Below are 17481 nucleotides of genomic sequence, written 5' to 3' on the forward strand. Positions count from 1 at the left end.
GTAGTCATACTCCCTTTTCCATCACAATACTTAAAATATTTCTATATACATAGATTTAAAATGGTATATTGCATTAACGTTTGCTTACGTGTGTATGCTTACATCTTATAACATTCCTTTAATGAATATAAAATGTTATATGTTATTTGTCTGATAATTTAGTATTAAATGATATCTGTCTAAATCTGTTAGGGTTTTGACCTTACTTTTTTTCCCTTTTGCTGGATTGTCCTTGCTTTTGACATAGGTTGGAAACTTTGAAATTAGTTTCCAACTTTCTTCACTAAAAGGTGTATCTTGAGACCATAAATTGTCTTATCTTTGGCTCTAGTAAAGTTTGTTGTATATATAGTCAGTATTTACTGAAGTATTTACATTTGTTTATGCATCTTTATACTTCCCAGAGGGCCTCCTATGTAGGAGGTGCTCAATAATTATTTGTAAAGTTAAAGCTCAATACTAGTGCTGTGGTAATGTTTGACTACTTTTCCATACTTCACATTTTTTAGTTACGTGGTCATTTTCTCTTTTTAATATACCTTACTAAACCCACTTTCATTATCTTTATATTAAAATTCTCATAAAATCATTTCTTACCCTTAAAGTATTGTTCTTTAGACTATAGCCTGTGGATCACTGGGGTGTCTATTAAAAATCTCTTTAAAAATTTTAAATATAAATTTTTTTTATTTTTTATTATTTTTTATTCTTTTAAAAATAAAAATGTTAAAAATTTAAAAATAAAGAGAAATCTCTAGGGATAAAGCCTGGAAATTGGCATTTTCAGAGAACACCATAGTTATTCTGCCCCCTGGAAAGTCAAGTAAAGTGAGAAAGAACAGAAATAAATGGGTGAAAAAAAAATGTACATTCTTTAGTTTTCCTCTCCTGGGCTTTGGCACTTTATATGTCAGAAGTGTGGTGGAGCTGCCTTCTGAAAAGCAAGGCCCCTTACTGATGGGCAGATGCTGTTGCTCTCTAAAGGTGTGGCAGTTGGGTTCTTCCTCACCAAACTTCACTCTGGAGGGACATGAGAAAGGCGTGAATTGCATCGATTACTACAGTGGTGGCGACAAACCATACCTCATTTCAGGTGCAGATGACCGTCTTGTTAAAATATGGGACTATCAGGTACAGTTTTTTCATAATGTTATTTTGTCATATGTTAGACATGGATTTCACTGTTTCTTACAGGACAGTTAAAACTTGGGTTATTGAACTCTGTTCAAAGCATAATAACTTAAGGCTTCAGTACTTGCCTCTAAATAGTAGTCCCAGAGTTCTCCATAAAAATGAAAACAAATGCTTATCGAGATTTTAAAATAAAATGCCATTATGTTTATTTTTCACTCAATAGTAGAAATTAGAAATTTAAACATTTTGACTAAAATGAAGTATTACACCCTCTAGTATTCTCACTGGTAGACTTCTGTCTATATTTGAAAACTAGCAGATAAATGAATAATATCATGACACAGCCATGGTACAGACATTTTGCCACATAGATTTTGTAAACCTAGTTATGACTTCTTGTTACTATGCTTTTTATCTCTCAGAGACAGATTGAGTTTCTGTTTTCTGTTTCTCACATCAGAATTTCCATAAACAGTTAATAAAATGAGGCCTAGAAAACCAGTGTTACTTAGAGGCTTATTCAAATTTGTGTTTAAGTACAGGATAAAATTATTAAAGATACTATCTTAGAAGTTTGGGAGAGAAAATATTCATATGAAAACCAGATCTTTTGAGGTGTGTGTGTTTTCTTCTTTAAATGTGATAGTTACAATTACATTTCCCTATATTATTAAAGAATTAGAGAAAATATACAGATAAGATAATTGTGTTTCAAAAATTCCTGTATCGAAAATTATTTAGTTGCAATAATCATTCTCATTTATAATGTATCTGTGCACTGGAAAAATTAAGGATGAGTTACTTGTTTTTCACTAAAAAATATATGTATATATTTTCTGTGTCTTGATTACAGAATAAAACATGTGTACAGACACTGGAGGGACATGCCCAAAATGTGTCTTGTGCCAGTTTTCATCCTGAGTTGCCAATCATCATCACAGGTTCAGAAGATGGTAAGTTCGAAATGTATGTTTATTCCTGTGCTTGTAATTACTAAGTGGATATTTAAGCCAGGTAGTGCCCTCCATTGTAATTGGAGGTTTCTGAGGATTTTGCTCTTTTTATTAGAGTAGAATACTTGAGCTGTAAGAGAGCGAAGGGGCATTGTTATCTTCATCATCATCATCATCCTAATGTGTTTTGACTATTAAATAAGAGGACACCCAGAAGTCCTAGAGAAAAACTGTGAAAAAGCCTGTCGGTGCTTTGGAGTCTAAAAACCTGGGGTCCTATTCAGGTGCTTCCACTTCATGCATATGTGGTTTAGGCAGATTATGAAATGGGAACAGACATATCCACCTCATAGGATTATAGTGAAAAGAAAAGATCGTGTGTAAAGCATCTGCAGGTACCTAGTAGGCGCTGTGCTGAGGAAATTCATTATTTTACATGGAAAATCACATTTCTTAGTTTCATATAGTTTTCTATTAATTTATTTATGTTGCTTTATAAAATCATCTATAGATCAAAAAATTAAGCTGCCAGGAAGCTAATAAAAAAAGACTTCCCTATGGCTGGTTCACCTGACACAGTTCATTGTTAGATGTTCAAATTAAAAGGGAGTGTTCACATTGTTCTTTTTAGGAACCGTGCGTATTTGGCATTCAAGCACGTATCGCCTTGAGAGCACATTGAATTATGGAATGGAGAGGGTGTGGTGTGTGGCCAGTCTGAGAGGGTCCAACAATGTCGCTTTGGGCTACGACGAAGGGAGCATCATTGTTAAGGTAATCTCTAATTATACTCTCTGAATAAATGAACATAGTGGAAGCAGTTTTCCTTGTATCTTAGTACAGTCATCTTCTAAGTTGCCAATTTTATTACACTGGCTCTTCTTTCATTAAGCACAAGAGATTAAGCACTAGAGATTTAAAGTGGAAGAAAGGAGCCTTCTGTTAAATGAAAATAGAAAATGTTTATTTTGCGGTTTTGTTTTCTTTTATTGCTAAAAGCCATTTGTCATTCTTCCAGCTTGGTCGGGAGGAACCTGCCATGTCCATGGATGCCAATGGAAAGATAATTTGGGCCAAGCATTCAGAAGTCCAGCAAGCCAACCTGAAAGCAATGGGAGATGCTGAAATTAAAGATGGAGAAAGACTGCCACTAGCCGTCAAGGATATGGGCAGTTGTGAAATATACCCCCAGACTATTCAGCACAATCCTAACGGGCGGTAAGCCATCACCAGAGTCTCTCCTGAGTTTCTGTGTATGTTAGAGCAGAGTTTGCATATCCACAGTGTATACCGCTTTTATTCTGTGGTGGGCATCCCTCATGAGCTTTTGCCCTGGAATCCTCAACACAGCTGCAGGCAGCATGCCAGTTGATCAAGTTGGCATGCAAGGTGAAAGCATATTTGCCTTTCTGGCTTTGTCCCACCACACAATTTTGAACAGTTAAATAGTTTTGTATTTATTCATTTTAAATGTACTGGGTTTGTGTTCTCCTTTGAGGGCAGGTATCATATCTTACCCTGAGACTCAGTAGGTGCTCTAAATACTTGCTAACTTAAGACAAAAAGGTGACTCTGAAGCAAGTAAATGTCCTTTGAAAAAACTGGGAGATTGGTAATAATTCTGTTTCTTATTTGTAATTTGAACCATCATTTTTGTTTCTTAAGATTTAGAAAGCACCAAACATCTTGAGTTTCAAGCACGAGTTTAAACCCGTGCACCTTTAAAAGTTACTTTACAGTAGATGTGGGCATCTTATCATTCTGTGCTGAGTATTGAAAAAGACAAGCTGTGTAAACCAAATGTACTACTTGTTCAGTAAATGATATCCGTAGTTACTTGTAATATAATTTTCTTAGGAAGATTAAGAATGCATTATATATCTTTTCACTTAATGTCATAAAACATTTTTTTTGCTGCAAGTTTTGCATTTTACCATTGGCAATCTAATAGCAGCCAATACAATATATATTTTTTAAAGATTTTAATTATTTGTCAGAGAGAGAGAGCATAAGCAGGGGGAGAGGCAGGCAGAGGGAGAGGGAGAAGCAGGCTCCCCACTGAGCAGGGAGCCCAATGCAGGACCCCAGGACCCTGGATCATGACCTGAGCCGACACTTAACTGACTGAGCCACCAGGCACCCCAAAGCAGCACCCTCTTATGGTGTAAATGTAATGAGCAAAGTGCTAGGCATCTTGGTGCTCAACAAATACCAGTCAAGGGGTGCCTGGGTGGCACAGTCAGTTAAGTGTCTGACTCTTGATTTTGACTCAGGTCATGATCTCAGGGTTATGAGACTGAGCCCCACATCGGGCTCCACGCTAGGTGTGGAGTCTGCTTAAGATTCTCTCTGCCCCTCCCCCTTAAAAATTAGTTGGATTATTAAAATCTTTTTTTTTTTTTTTTTTAGATTTTTTATTTATTTTCTGACAGAGCGAGACACAGTGAGAGAGGGAACACAAGCAGGGGGAGTGGGAGAGGGAGAAGCAGGCTTCCCGCGGAGCCAGGAGCCCGATGCGGGGCTTGATCCCAGGACCTGAGATCATGACCTGAGCCGAAGGCAGATGCTTAACGACTGAGCCACCCAGGTGCCCCTGGATTATTAGAATCTTGGCCCCTGTGCATCTACAGCCATTCTTATCTTCCTGCCCCAAGTCTCCTTTGTTTATAAGAGAAGGCCACTGCAATAAGATTTTCAGCAAAACCCCATCTTTATAATATGTTTTTGGAATTGTTGGGTAGAATATTTATGTCTTGCTCTGTGTTTGAAGAATTGTGTAACTTTAAAAGATACTAGATTCAATTGTAACAGTCAACTGAAGTAGCATTTGTTATTAGAAGTATTTTATTATGAAGATGAAGCATTGTTTCATAACTTCCACATTTCATTGGTCCTACTTCTCTCCCTGGTTTCCATAATTTCCAGGTTTGTTGTGGTGTGTGGTGATGGTGAGTATATCATCTACACAGCAATGGCATTGAGAAACAAGAGCTTTGGGTCTGCTCAGGAGTTTGCATGGGCCCACGATTCTTCCGAGTAAGTTTTGGCTTGTGCTATCCAGCTGGCCCTGATTGCAGATGGGTGATCTGTGTGCAGCTGTATGAAACATGTTCCGAAGGCTCAGTGTTGGCTGTGCTTCTTCGTGTTCAAGGACAGTTCTCACCAGCGCTACCTTTGCCCTCTCTGTATTCCGTATTCAGCAAATTCACTCCAGCTCATCTAATAATCCCATTAAACTGGGGGCCCAGCACCCATTTCCTTGCTGGAGCCTGTGGCAGGGCCTGGTGCTTATGGATGGGCTCAAGACAAAGTAGGCTCTCCCTGTGACCTGTGTCCTGAGGTGCTGCCAAGTCCTAAGCCAATTGGGAGAGAGTGCGGTCTGATGTCTTTTTTTTTTTTTTAAGATTTTATTTATTTACTTGAGAGAGAGAGAACATGAGAGGGAAGAGGGTCAGAGGGAGAAGCAGACTCCCCACTGAGCCGGGAGCCCGATGCGGGACTCAATCCTGGGACTCCGGGATCATGACCTGAGCCGAAGGCAGTTGCTTAACCAACTGAGCCACCCAGGCACCCGGTCTGATGTCATCTTGATGAGAATTTCATTTAATCTTTTTTAAAACTCATTTTCTGTGATGTTACCCAACCCCCATTCTTAAAACAAATTCTGTCTGAATTTAGAGTATTCATAAAATACTCTCATTAAAAAGAGGAAAAATCATTTAACTCTGAATTATCATACTAGGTGCTAATTATTTATAATTCTTTATAATTCTTTATAGTAGATACTGGTTACCGAGTGTTCCTTCTTGATTCCTTTTTGGTGCATGTAATATAAAATATTGGGGCTTTGGTTTTTTGTGACCGCACAACTGAATTACATCTTCATTTTTCTTAGTTTTGTTTCCTCCATATTTTGTATTGCCCCAGCCCTCAATAGTAAGTAACCTGAGCCTCAGTTTTGCATATAAGGTGCATGTTTTTAAATTTTTTAACAAGATATACTGAGAGATAAGAATTTGTTTTGATCTTTTCATAAATTTCCTAAATACATTCATACATGCACAGTTCCAAATACTAAAATGTACTTTGATATCTTTTTAAAAAAAAAAATTATAGTTCATGGATTGCCTTATCACTCTTAACATACCTCTGTTTTGATAATTTGCTTCTTCTTTTTTTTTTTTTAGCTTTATCCAGCTAAGGCCCTATTCAGCATCTTTCCTATCTTGATAGGAATGCTCATCAGATCACCTCCTTAAATACTCTTGATTATCCAGCAACAGCCACAGTCCCTCTTTTCAGGAGGCCTGAATATACACAATGTCCTAAATTGTTGCCAAAAATGGCTGAGCCACATATAAAAGTTTTTATTTTTAAGTCACCTTTATTGAGTTGTAATTTATACAAAATTAAATGCACTATTTTAAATGTACATTTCAGTGAATTTAGGCAAATATATACAATCTGTAACTACTAGCACAGTCAAGACAGAACATTTCTGTCATCCCCAGAAAATCCCTTTGTTTTCCCTTAACAGTCATTTCCTTGGCTGTAGACAAACACTGATTTGCTTTTTGTCACCATGTGGATTAGATTTGTCTTAGAGTTTAATATAAATGGAGTCCTACAGTATCCACTCTTGTGTCCGGCTTCTTTTGCTCAGCATAATGTTTCTGAGATTCATCCTTATTGTTACGTGAATCAGTAATTGGTCCCGTTTTGCAGAGTAGTGTTCCACTGTATGAATATACCATAGTTGATTTAATCACTCACCTTTTGAGGGATGGTGGGTCTTTCTCAGTTTCTAAGATGTTTGTAAACCCTAATAATGTGTGTAATAGTGTAAAACCCATAATTCATTACTCAGATACATTTGAAAATATTTCTAACATTTGATGCAAGTATGGTTTGGTATATAATATGCTATGTTTTCCCTTCCTTTCCCCCCAGATATGCAATTAGAGAGAGCAACAGTGTTGTAAAGATATTTAAGAATTTTAAGGAAAAAAAATCATTTAAACCAGATTTTGGAGCTGAAAGTGAGTGCTATTTATTTATGACACAATTTTAGAAGTTTTGCAGTGGCTCAAAAACATCTAAGCCAAAATCTTTTTTCTTTTAGGTATTTATGGAGGCTTCTTACTGGGAGTCAGATCTGTAAATGGCTTAGCTTTCTATGACTGGGACAATACAGAACTCATACGCAGAATTGAAATTCAGCCCAAACACGTGAGTTTTCCCTCCATTGTTACTTTTGGAATGTGCACCTTTGTGAGGAGCTCTGGGTCCCTGAGGCAGAGAAATGTCCTTGTACCCAGCTGTCCCGGTTCCACTGTGTTGGACACAATACCATTTACTTCAAGATTGCTTAGAAAATCAGAATTGTAGTATATGAATGAGGCAATAGACATGGGGTATTTTGAAAAGCATCAGAAGCTATACAAATGTGAAGTGCTATTCATGTTTTAAATGGCTTGACAGAATATACAAAGTATGCTTTGAAGACAGGAAGTCAGGGAGCTCTTAACTTGGAAAGGCCTAGGAGCTCCCATACCATTCAGAAAGCCTCTCATACTTTACCAGATGATGGCTGTTTAAACTTCAGGTAAATGTCTCCAGTGACAGAGTTTTCTACCTTTGGAACTACCTGCTTCTTTGACAGTTTTCATTGTAACAAAATTCTTTGGAGACAAATCCACCTCCCTAGGGTCCTGGTTGTGTCTTTTACAGCGTGCAGTCTGAGTGGGCACTAGTGCCCCAACGGGGCAAAAATTGGTTACTGAGGGTGAGGAAAATTCACTCTTTATCTATAAAGCATATCTATATGTATATATATATGTTATGTATATATATACACCATATGTGTATGTATATGTGTTACGTATGTATAAGCATATGTACATATGTGTATATATATAGCGTCCATGGTATTAAAGTTTTATAGGAGAGGTGAGGAAAAAAATGTCTAAAATGGTTCCTGGGTGGGCGTGATAATGAAAAAAAAAAGGCTGAAAAACACTTTTCTAGAGCAATAGGGAATAGGCTGCTGCTCCTAAATTACAGCACGTACTGACAGCTTTCCTTCCTGTCTGTCTCCCTTGAGTCTTTCCATTTCTAGGCTAAATAGTGAGGCACTGCCCTGTCCACCCTCCAAATACATACATACACATACGTACATATGTGTGTGTGTGTATCTACATATACACACTATGCACTACATAAAATTGTTAAATGCATACTTATTATCCTAACATAAGAAGACAAATGTTAGAAACAAAGTGTATGCAGTTTGTCATACCACTCAGAAATCCGACATTGTTTGTGTTTTGTTTGCCATGTTGTAGATTTTCTGGTCTGACTCTGGAGAGCTGGTCTGTATTGCCACTGAGGAGTCATTTTTTATCTTGAAATACCTGTCGGAAAAAGTCTTGGCTGCACAGGAAACACATGAGGGAGTTACTGAAGATGGCATTGAAGATGCCTTTGAGGTAATTGACCAACACAACTTCAGCTTTGTTTTTAAATGATTTGTATTCGTGTAACAGAACTTCACTGATTTTAATAAGTTAGGTTTGGGGAAAGTAAACATTTAAGGAATTCCAGTGAAATCTAAAAATTAAAGTCTTGACTGAAAGACCAGAGTTTGAAAGTATGTATGTTTAAAAGAAATTTGTACTTTTGATTTTAGGAAGTCTTTAGATTCATTTTGATATCTTTCAATAAGGAAATTAGAAGGTGTTTTTGTCTTAAGACAGTTTACCCAGAGTGATTTACGTGCTTTCAAATGGTAAAGTTAAATCATCTGTTGTGGAGATGGTCCTGGAAGATTTTATGAAATACCTCCTTTTCCAGTTTCATGTGTGTGAGTTTAGATCACCACTTTTTAGATCACAGCTCTGATGCAGCAGTGAGATTCTGCATTACAGATATACTCAGCCAGGAATCTGTTTTTAAATAGAGAAAGAAGATAGAAATTCCAAGGAAATATTTTCTTTCTTTTAATTTTTTATTGTTATGGTAATCACCATACATTACATCTTTAGTTTTTGATGTAGTGTTCCATGATTGTTTGTGCATAACACCCAGTGCTCCATGCAGAACGTGCCCTCTTTAATACCCATCACCAGGCTTACCCATCCTCACACCCTCCTCCCCTCTAGAACCATCGTCTCTCATGGTTCGTCTCCCCCTCCGATTTCCCCCCCTTCATTTTTCCCCTCCTGCTATCTTCTTCTTTTTTTTTTCTTAACATATATTGCATTATTTGTTTCAGAGGTACAGATCTGTGATTCAACAGTCTTGCACAATTCACAGCGCTCATCATAGCACATACCCTCCCCAGTGTCCATCACCCAGCCACCCCATCCCTCCCACCCCCCCCACTCCAGCAGCCCTCAGTTTGTTTCCTGAGATTAAGAATTCCTTATATCAGTGAGGTCATATGATACATGTCTTTCTCTGATTGACTTATTTCGCTTAGCATAACACCCTCCAGTTCCATCCACATCGTTGCAAATGGCAAGATCTCATTCCTTTTGATGGCTGCATAATATTCCATTGTATATATATGGAAATATTTTCTTTCTTGAAGTAGGATTTTACTTTGCATTCCTTATTCTACCTTATCACCCCCAATCATATTCAGTTTTTGTTATTGACAGGATTTCTAATACTTAATAAGGTAATAATAGACTATTTTCTCTCTGCAGGTTCTTGGTGAGATTCAGGAAATTGTGAAAACAGGGCTGTGGGTAGGCGATTGCTTCATTTACACAAGTTCTGTGAACAGATTAAATTATTATGTTGGAGGAGAAATAGTCACCATTGCCCACTTGGATAGGTAACTGAGTACTGTTTTGCTTTTGTCTCAGGCATCCTAAATTTAGAATTATGCTTTTTAAACAAAACCTCTTGCTGGCTTGTAGCACTGATAGGCTTGATTTTTCAGTGTATAGTTTTAGTAGGTTGGCTATTGTTGATCAAAATTGCATCAATCAAAGTGGAAAGATTTTGAGCAAGAGGCAGGTGTGTGTGTGTGTGTGTGTGTTTACCTACTGATTTGGGCCTACTCCTAAATTAGTTTCTATTTCTGTTATAGGACAATGTATCTCCTGGGCTATATTCCTAAAGACAACAGGCTTTATCTGGGGGATAAAGAACTGAACATCGTTAGCTATTCTCTGCTGGTTTCAGTGCTGGAATACCAGACAGCTGTCATGAGAAGGGACTTCAGCATGGCTGATAAGGTTCTTCCTACCATTCCAAAAGAACAGAGGACCAGAGTTGCACACTTTTTAGAAAAGCAGGTAAGTTTTTTGGTCTGTTTTTTTATTTGTTTGCTTGTTTTCTTTTGGGTTTTTGGTTTTTTTTTTAACCAATTTAAAAGAATGTTAGTATAGATTGGAAAACTATTTCTTTATTGCCACTTAATGGCAATGGAATTTCTCCTGTAAACTTAAGTCACTTATTAGACTCTTCCTTGTCCTTTCTTAATGCCCCAGTACCTTCTTTTTTTTCTTTTTTAAAGATTTAATTTATTTATTTATTTATTTGAGAAAGAGAATGCGCACACATAGGGAGAGGGAGGAGAGAATCCTAAGCAGACTCCACGCTTAGCCAGATCCTCATGCAGGGCTCAGTCCCACAGTCCTGAGACCATGATCTGAGCCAAAACCAAGAGCCAGATGGTCAACTGATTGAGCCACCCAGGGGCTGCAACTCTTAGTACTTTCTTTAAATGTTTGAAGCAATTATCAGTCTCTTCTTTCTGTAGACTTCTTTTCCATTCTGTCAGTATTTTCATTTCTTTTTTTTTTTTTAAGATTTTATTTATTTATTTGACAGAGAGAGACACAGCGAGAGAGGGAACACAAGCAGGGGGAGTGGGAGAGAGAGAAACAGGCTTCCCACTGAGCAGGGAGCCCGATGCGGGGCTTGACCCCAGGACCCTGGGATCATGACCTGAGCCGAAGGCAGACGCTTAACGACTGAGCCACCCAGGCGCCCCAGTATTTTCATTTCTATCCTGCATTTTCCCTCTCTATGCTAGCATGCATTTCTTTTTTTCTTTTTTTTTAATTATGGTAAAATATACATAAAATTTACCACTAGTGATATGCCTTTTTCTGAATGGAGTGTTTTTAAATCAAATTTGTATGTGCACAAAGTGTAAACTTCTGCAGAGCTTAAGAAAAACAACCACACTTCCTTTCCTCTCTCATACCTACTTCCTAGAGGTTATCACTTTTATTATTTTGGTTGATTCTTTTGGTATTTATTTCTGCATCTCTAAATAATATATTGCTATTTCTCAGCTTTAGGCATTTCTTGTGACTTACCGCTCTATAGAAGGTGACGGTTTACCTTTATTTCTCCCCTACTTCTACAACATACATGCTATTTTTCTGTCCTTATCCTTTCAATATGGTTATATTATGATCTTGATTAGATCAGTTTTCAATGTTCACATTTTTATGGCTATGTAAACACTGCTTACAGCTGAGCCATGTAGTGTGTTGTAGCTTTCCCTTCCTGCAATTGTTTGTTTTCCTTGGAGTTAATAATAATTCTTTTTTTTCCCTTTGCTTGTTTTTCTGTGTACGTATGGTTAATTCTCCCTAGATTCTGGTGGTTCTCCAGATTCCCTTGAAATCTCTTAGTATGTTTAGTCTGCTTCAGGTTGAACTGTTTTTGCTCTCATGGATATCCCCTCACCTTCATGTTGGGGCTTCCCTTCGCCTCTGAGTTGGATCCATTGTTTCCTACATCCCCTATCTTCTTTCCTACTTTACTCCCTCATTTTGCTGGAGGATGTCGTTCGGTAGTTTTCTGAGAGAAGGGTTATTAATAGAAAGTAAAGTTTTTTGTAACCCTGATTATCTGAAACTGCCATTGTTCTACTCTAAAACATCCTTGGCCATTTAATGGGTACAGAATTCTAGGTTGGAGATAATTTTCTCCCAGAATTTTGAAGGCATTGTTCCATTGCCTTCTAGCTTCTAGTTAGTGTTGAAATGTAAAGCCATTTATATTCCTGATTCTTGATACCTGATCTGTTTTTTCTCTCTGGAAGCTTTGTGGAACTTGTCCCTCTTGTTCTAAAATGTTATGATGGTGGCCCTGGGTAGGGGTCAGTTATTCATTTTGTTGGGTATTAGATGAACTGTTTTAATTGGACACTCATGTCTTTCGTTTCTGAGAGAGTTTCTTGAATCATTTTCTGATGGTTTCCTTCCTTCCGTTTTCTATATTCTGTCTTTGTGAAACTGTTGGTCAAATGTTAGGCCTCCTACACTGGTCTCGTTTTGTTATTCTTGTACTTTTAAAATCTTACTCTTGTGTATGGATGAAAGTTTATTTCTCTCAGGATCTGAACGGTAATAAGTTTTGTCGTTGTTTGGGAGTTTTCCCCCTTCATGGTATGCTTCCTTCAAGTTGCTGTTAATGGTTCATTTCGGTATCTCTCTTTCCTGTTAGAGATTTTCCTCATGCATCTGATGATCTTTGGGCCCTCATTTAAGAGTGGAGGTCTAATAAGAAGCAGATCAAAAGGTCTGAATTTGTGGGTGGTCTTGTTGGGTATGGACTTCATAACGTGGATGTGGCTGGGCCATTTGATTGGGGATTCTAAGTGTCCGTATGTTCATCTCATGAATTTAATGAGCACTTAACATTGCACAGGCACTGTGCTAGCTGGCACATGGCTCGCAGGCAGTTGACATTTTAGTGTTACATCTTGGGCTGTTTATAGAGTTTATACCCCAAGGGGTAAGACTGGGCTTAAATCACCATCATTCTGGGGGCTGAGTAGAAAACAGCTTGGTGTCTCAGACATGCATGAGTTTGTGTAGCATCAGTTATCTCCTGCTGCTTAGAAAACAGCATTGTGGGACTGAATTTTGTCTGCTGGTTTGTTCTTACCAATTAATTTAATGAATGACTCCTTAATTTTTCTGTCTTCACATAGACTGCACATACACTGTTACATCTCTTCTCTGTTTAGGGCTTCAAGCAGCAAGCTCTTACAGTATCCACAGATCCAGAGCATCGCTTTGAACTTGCTCTTCAGCTTGGAGAACTGCACATTGCATACCAGTTAGCAGTAGAAGCAGAGGTATGTACTAAGTCATGATTTTTCATAACTGATGCAAAGATTAGAAGGTACTTCTTTGTGTTTAGTATAAGTTCTCATATTAAAGTTTTCTGAAATGCAAATCAGTAACTCTCTTTGGTGAGATTATTGCCTTTGATCATTTAAAAATGCATTTTGTTAGTCTTTACGTAAATTAAATGGCTTATATTGGAGATATATTCTTAGTATTCTGATTTAAGAAAAAGTGTTTTCAATAGCTTATACGAGATCTATTTTGTAAGAGAAGATGTAAGATACTAGATATAGTAGTCTGGGAACTCTAAGAGTACAGACAGACAAAGCAGTAATTTGCCAGTATCCCAAACTAGTGAGAAAGTTGTTGGTTTTAAAGAAAGATTTTAATATTTTGACACAATTTAGTGACATTTTAATGAATTGTTATCTATTGGGGGCCCCCCAGCTGTGGTTTAAGGCTAGCATTTATTGGTAAATTCATTTCAGATGTGCTAAATAAATTTCAGCTATGTTAAGATCATCCAAATGTGTAGCATTTTGATTTCTGAGAAGCTGCAAATGACAGATAATATTGTTAAATATTTAAGGATATAAAAAGCAATTTTGTGCTCTTTCAAAAAATGGTATTAAATTACTCATTAAAGTAATTGCAATCTAATTACCTTAAAACTCCAATTAGATAGTATTACTTTTAGTTTTACTGTGTAATTACAAAATAAAAATATAATAGGTTGATGATTATACATGCATCATTAAAATTAATTTTGTATATGTGAATAACTTCCATTTTCTCATTACACATTTTGTCATTCCATTCTTATTTTGATTGATAGAACAACTTAAAAAGCACAGCTCAGTACACGTATGAGATATCTCCCATTGTCAGCATCGTAATACTCAGGTTAACAGAAGAGTGTTGATGTTGACAATTCAAATGTTTATTTCCATAGATGTTTTAACTTGGAAACTCTTTCTTAACAGTCAGAACAAAAGTGGAAACAACTTGCCGAACTTGCCATCAGTAAATGTCAGTTTGGCCTTGCCCAGGAGTGCCTGCACCATGCACAGGATTATGGGGGTCTGTTGCTCTTGGCCACTGCCTCCGGAAATGCTAGTATGGTGAACAAACTAGCAGAGGGTGCAGAGAGAGACGGCAAGAATAACGTGGCATTCATGAGCTACTTTTTACAGGGCAAGTAAGTATTTATCCTAGGTCTAAGAGAGGCAGGCATAGTAATTTAAAACACTGATTTCTGCACTGACTTTGAGGGTGGTTTAGAGAGGAAGAATGAACCTGGAAAGAGAATGGACAGAGTTCTGGCCTAGCCCCTGGCTAGTGGGGGCAGTCAGAGGACAGTGCTACCTTGGTGGCATTCGCCTTCAGCAAGGGATGCTCTTTACACATTTGGTCTAAATGAGCAAAATGAGCTGTTTAGGGAGGCTTAGACTGAGAGAAATGTTAAACCCCTTCCTCAAAAGCCCTGCTTCTCCCTAGCTGAGCCATTTTATTTTACCACGGCAGGAAGCTATTGTGCTGCTCCCGTAGTACCCAAATGGCAGGTAGTTTCACCCAAATTGGGTAGTTCTGACCTGTCCGTGACAAGAATAAAGGGGGTTGAGGATGTCAGGTAGTTCTAGAACTGAGTCCAATTGTAAAGCATAAAAATATCATATACTTCTAAAAGTTTAGCAGTTAGTGCAAACCAAATCATCTCAACATTAGTTGACCATATTATGAAATAAAACACAAAAGTGTTCAATAACCTTGCCCTAGTGACGTTTTTAAACCTCACACTTTATTATAAAAACTTAGTGTACCCCAGTGTGTTTCTATATGTATTTATAAATTTCGTATACTTGTAGGAACAGATCCGTAATTTAAAAGCCAAAAAATGTCCTGAAAATAGTTTCTTATAACTTATTTGATGGCAAGACCTGAACGCTGAAGTACTATTTTTATTAGTTGCTTTTATGCCACTCATTTCATCACATTTAGTATTCATGTGTTATTGCAGAATATTAATGTTTATGACTTTTATTTGATGCTGAGGATGTTAGGTAATGTGTAGTATATGTACTGTATTACCTTTCTAAAACCCAAAACCCTGGTTTTTTTTTCCCCAAAAAAACCTGTGAATTCTAAAACACATTATCTACTTAATCAAACTTAGAAAAAAAAGAAAATTGAAATTAAGAAAAGAGATACTAGGACATTTTCTGGCTGGGCATCACTGGGTTGCCAGCACAGCCCACATTGGAGACACTGACCTCGATGATCCCACTTGGGAAACTGAGTTTCTGCTCCTGTATCTCCTGAAAGCCTTTAAAATGTGCTTGTCTAAGCTGCCTTAGCTGGTCTTGAAAAGCCCCCTTAGCTGCTTCTTAGGAGTTGTTTAAAACAAGTTATCAGGAGATTGAAAATGATCACAAACCTGTCCTATCCTTCATGCTCATGGCGTCCTTTGATTTTGTAAACAGACTGGTGATGACAAGTAAATGGTTCAGTGACAGAAATGAGCTGTATGTGTGGAAGTTGGGGAAAGAATACTGACTTTGCAACACTAAATCTACATTTCTTTGTCTATTCTTGGTAATAGTGCCTCTCCTTTTTAATCTTTAGGCTTGATGCTTGCCTGGAACTCTTGATCAGAACTGGCCGACTGCCAGAAGCTGCCTTCCTGGCCCGGACTTACTTACCCAGTCAGGTTTCAAGGTACAGGCTTCTTGATCCTAAAGGAACAAATGTTTCAAATAAAAACTAGAGCATACTTACTCAGTCTCCCTTTGGTTCCATGTTCTCTACAATAGGGTGGTGAAACTCTGGAGAGAAAATCTTTCAAAAGTCAATCAGAAAGCAGCAGAATCCCTTGCCGATCCAACAGAGTATGAAAACCTTTTTCCTGGATTAAAAGAAGCCTTTGTTGTGGAAGAATGGGTGAAGGAAACACATGCTGATCTGTGGCCAGCCAAGCAATACCCACTTGTCACGGTGAGTCTCCAGGCAACCAGATCTCATTTATTGTGACTAGAGGGTAGAAGTGCATTCATACTTGGATTGAGAGCTAATACCTGGTATTTGGGTCAAGTTCATAGATGAATTATGACTTCAGAATATTTCATCATTGCTTTATTCTGATAGCCAAACGAAGAAAGAAATGTTATGGAAGAGGCAAAAGGCTTTCAGCCCTCAAGATCTGCAGCTCAACAGGTCAGTAGAATACTGCATGAGATAATCTGGTTAAGATTTGTTCAAGTACCATCTCCCACTTCCTAATCCTAAACAGCTTCCCTTGGGGGAAAATTACGTGAACAAATTCCTTCATCTTTATCTGTGTCTCCACTTGGGCTTTCAGGAACGTGATGGGAAACCTGCTTCTCCTACTCCAGTTATTGTGGCCTCCTACACAGCCAACAAAGAAGAAAAGGTACAGACATCATACCTAGATTTTCCATGGGAACCCCAGGCTCACTTCTTCCTCCCCATGAATGGTTGCAGGATGGGCAGGCCTCTGCATTTCAAGTGATGTAATCACTTTCAGAGCAGGGGCTCTGAAATGAGAAAATGCCCCTTTTGACTATTGCTTTGGTTCCCTTTGGATCATGAATCAGAGGTAACTTCAAAAGGTTATCAGAGATAACAAAGTGCTATATAACTCTTCTTTGCAGAGTTTACTTGAACTGGAAGTAGATCTGGATAATTTGGAATTAGAAGATATTGACACGACAGACATCAACCTGGATGAAGATATTTTGGATGATTGAGCGTAATGTTTCTTGAGAACCCAACTTCACAGATCATTATTATGGACAGGTATTGATTGCCACCCTGACCACAGTGCTTTGGACTCTGAGAAACTCCTTAGATTTTTATATGAAAAGGCTGTGTGTGGCCCACTGGGAGTACAGTGCTTTTCTCATCTTAGGCGTGGTTTATGTGCAGCATCTAAATCACTGTTTCCTTGTTAAGTAAACCAAATGTGGGCTTTGATTTTTTTCATACTGTCATTAGACCATATCTCATAAAATCTTTTGAATTAATGAAAATACTTGAAAGTTTCCTTTCTAAATAATGAAAATAAGCTTCTAGTTTTAGAAGGCTGAGCCAAACTACACCTCACCTAGGGATCAGCTCACGTTCACCCTCCCCCAAGTTTATATACTTGGGTTTTTATGCCTCACCCTGATTTTGGAATCTGAAACCCAGCTCCTCTGATCTCGTTAAGCTGGGCTCTGTTTAAGCTACCTGTCTGGTAATACAGAAAGATACAAGTACTTTTTTTTTGGTCT

At 37.8% G+C, this 17481-nt stretch overlaps 1 protein-coding gene across 1 annotated transcript in view; it reads left to right on the top strand.

The window, feature by feature from the left end:
- COPB2 (coat protein complex I subunit beta 2) overlaps positions 1-17238 on the top strand; it is a 31148-nt gene extending 13910 nt beyond the window's left edge. Inside the window, exons 6-22 of the mRNA XM_036092279.2 lie at positions 985-1131; positions 1988-2087; positions 2719-2861; positions 3106-3305; positions 5013-5123; positions 7038-7126; positions 7210-7316; positions 8432-8575; positions 9797-9927; positions 10186-10393; positions 13090-13200; positions 14176-14390; positions 15815-15907; positions 16003-16183; positions 16334-16402; positions 16548-16619; positions 16861-17238. Of these exons, the coding sequence (XP_035948172.1) occupies positions 985-1131; positions 1988-2087; positions 2719-2861; positions 3106-3305; positions 5013-5123; positions 7038-7126; positions 7210-7316; positions 8432-8575; positions 9797-9927; positions 10186-10393; positions 13090-13200; positions 14176-14390; positions 15815-15907; positions 16003-16183; positions 16334-16402; positions 16548-16619; positions 16861-16956 (2217 nt within the window). The 3' untranslated portion in view covers positions 16957-17238. The remainder of the gene's footprint in view (positions 1-984; positions 1132-1987; positions 2088-2718; positions 2862-3105; positions 3306-5012; positions 5124-7037; positions 7127-7209; positions 7317-8431; positions 8576-9796; positions 9928-10185; positions 10394-13089; positions 13201-14175; positions 14391-15814; positions 15908-16002; positions 16184-16333; positions 16403-16547; positions 16620-16860) is intronic.
- Positions 17239-17481: the final 243 nt, after the last annotated feature.

Source organism: Halichoerus grypus, chromosome 1 (genome assembly GCF_964656455.1).
Source record: "Halichoerus grypus chromosome 1, mHalGry1.hap1.1, whole genome shotgun sequence".
NCBI lineage: Eukaryota > Metazoa > Chordata > Mammalia > Carnivora > Phocidae > Halichoerus > Halichoerus grypus.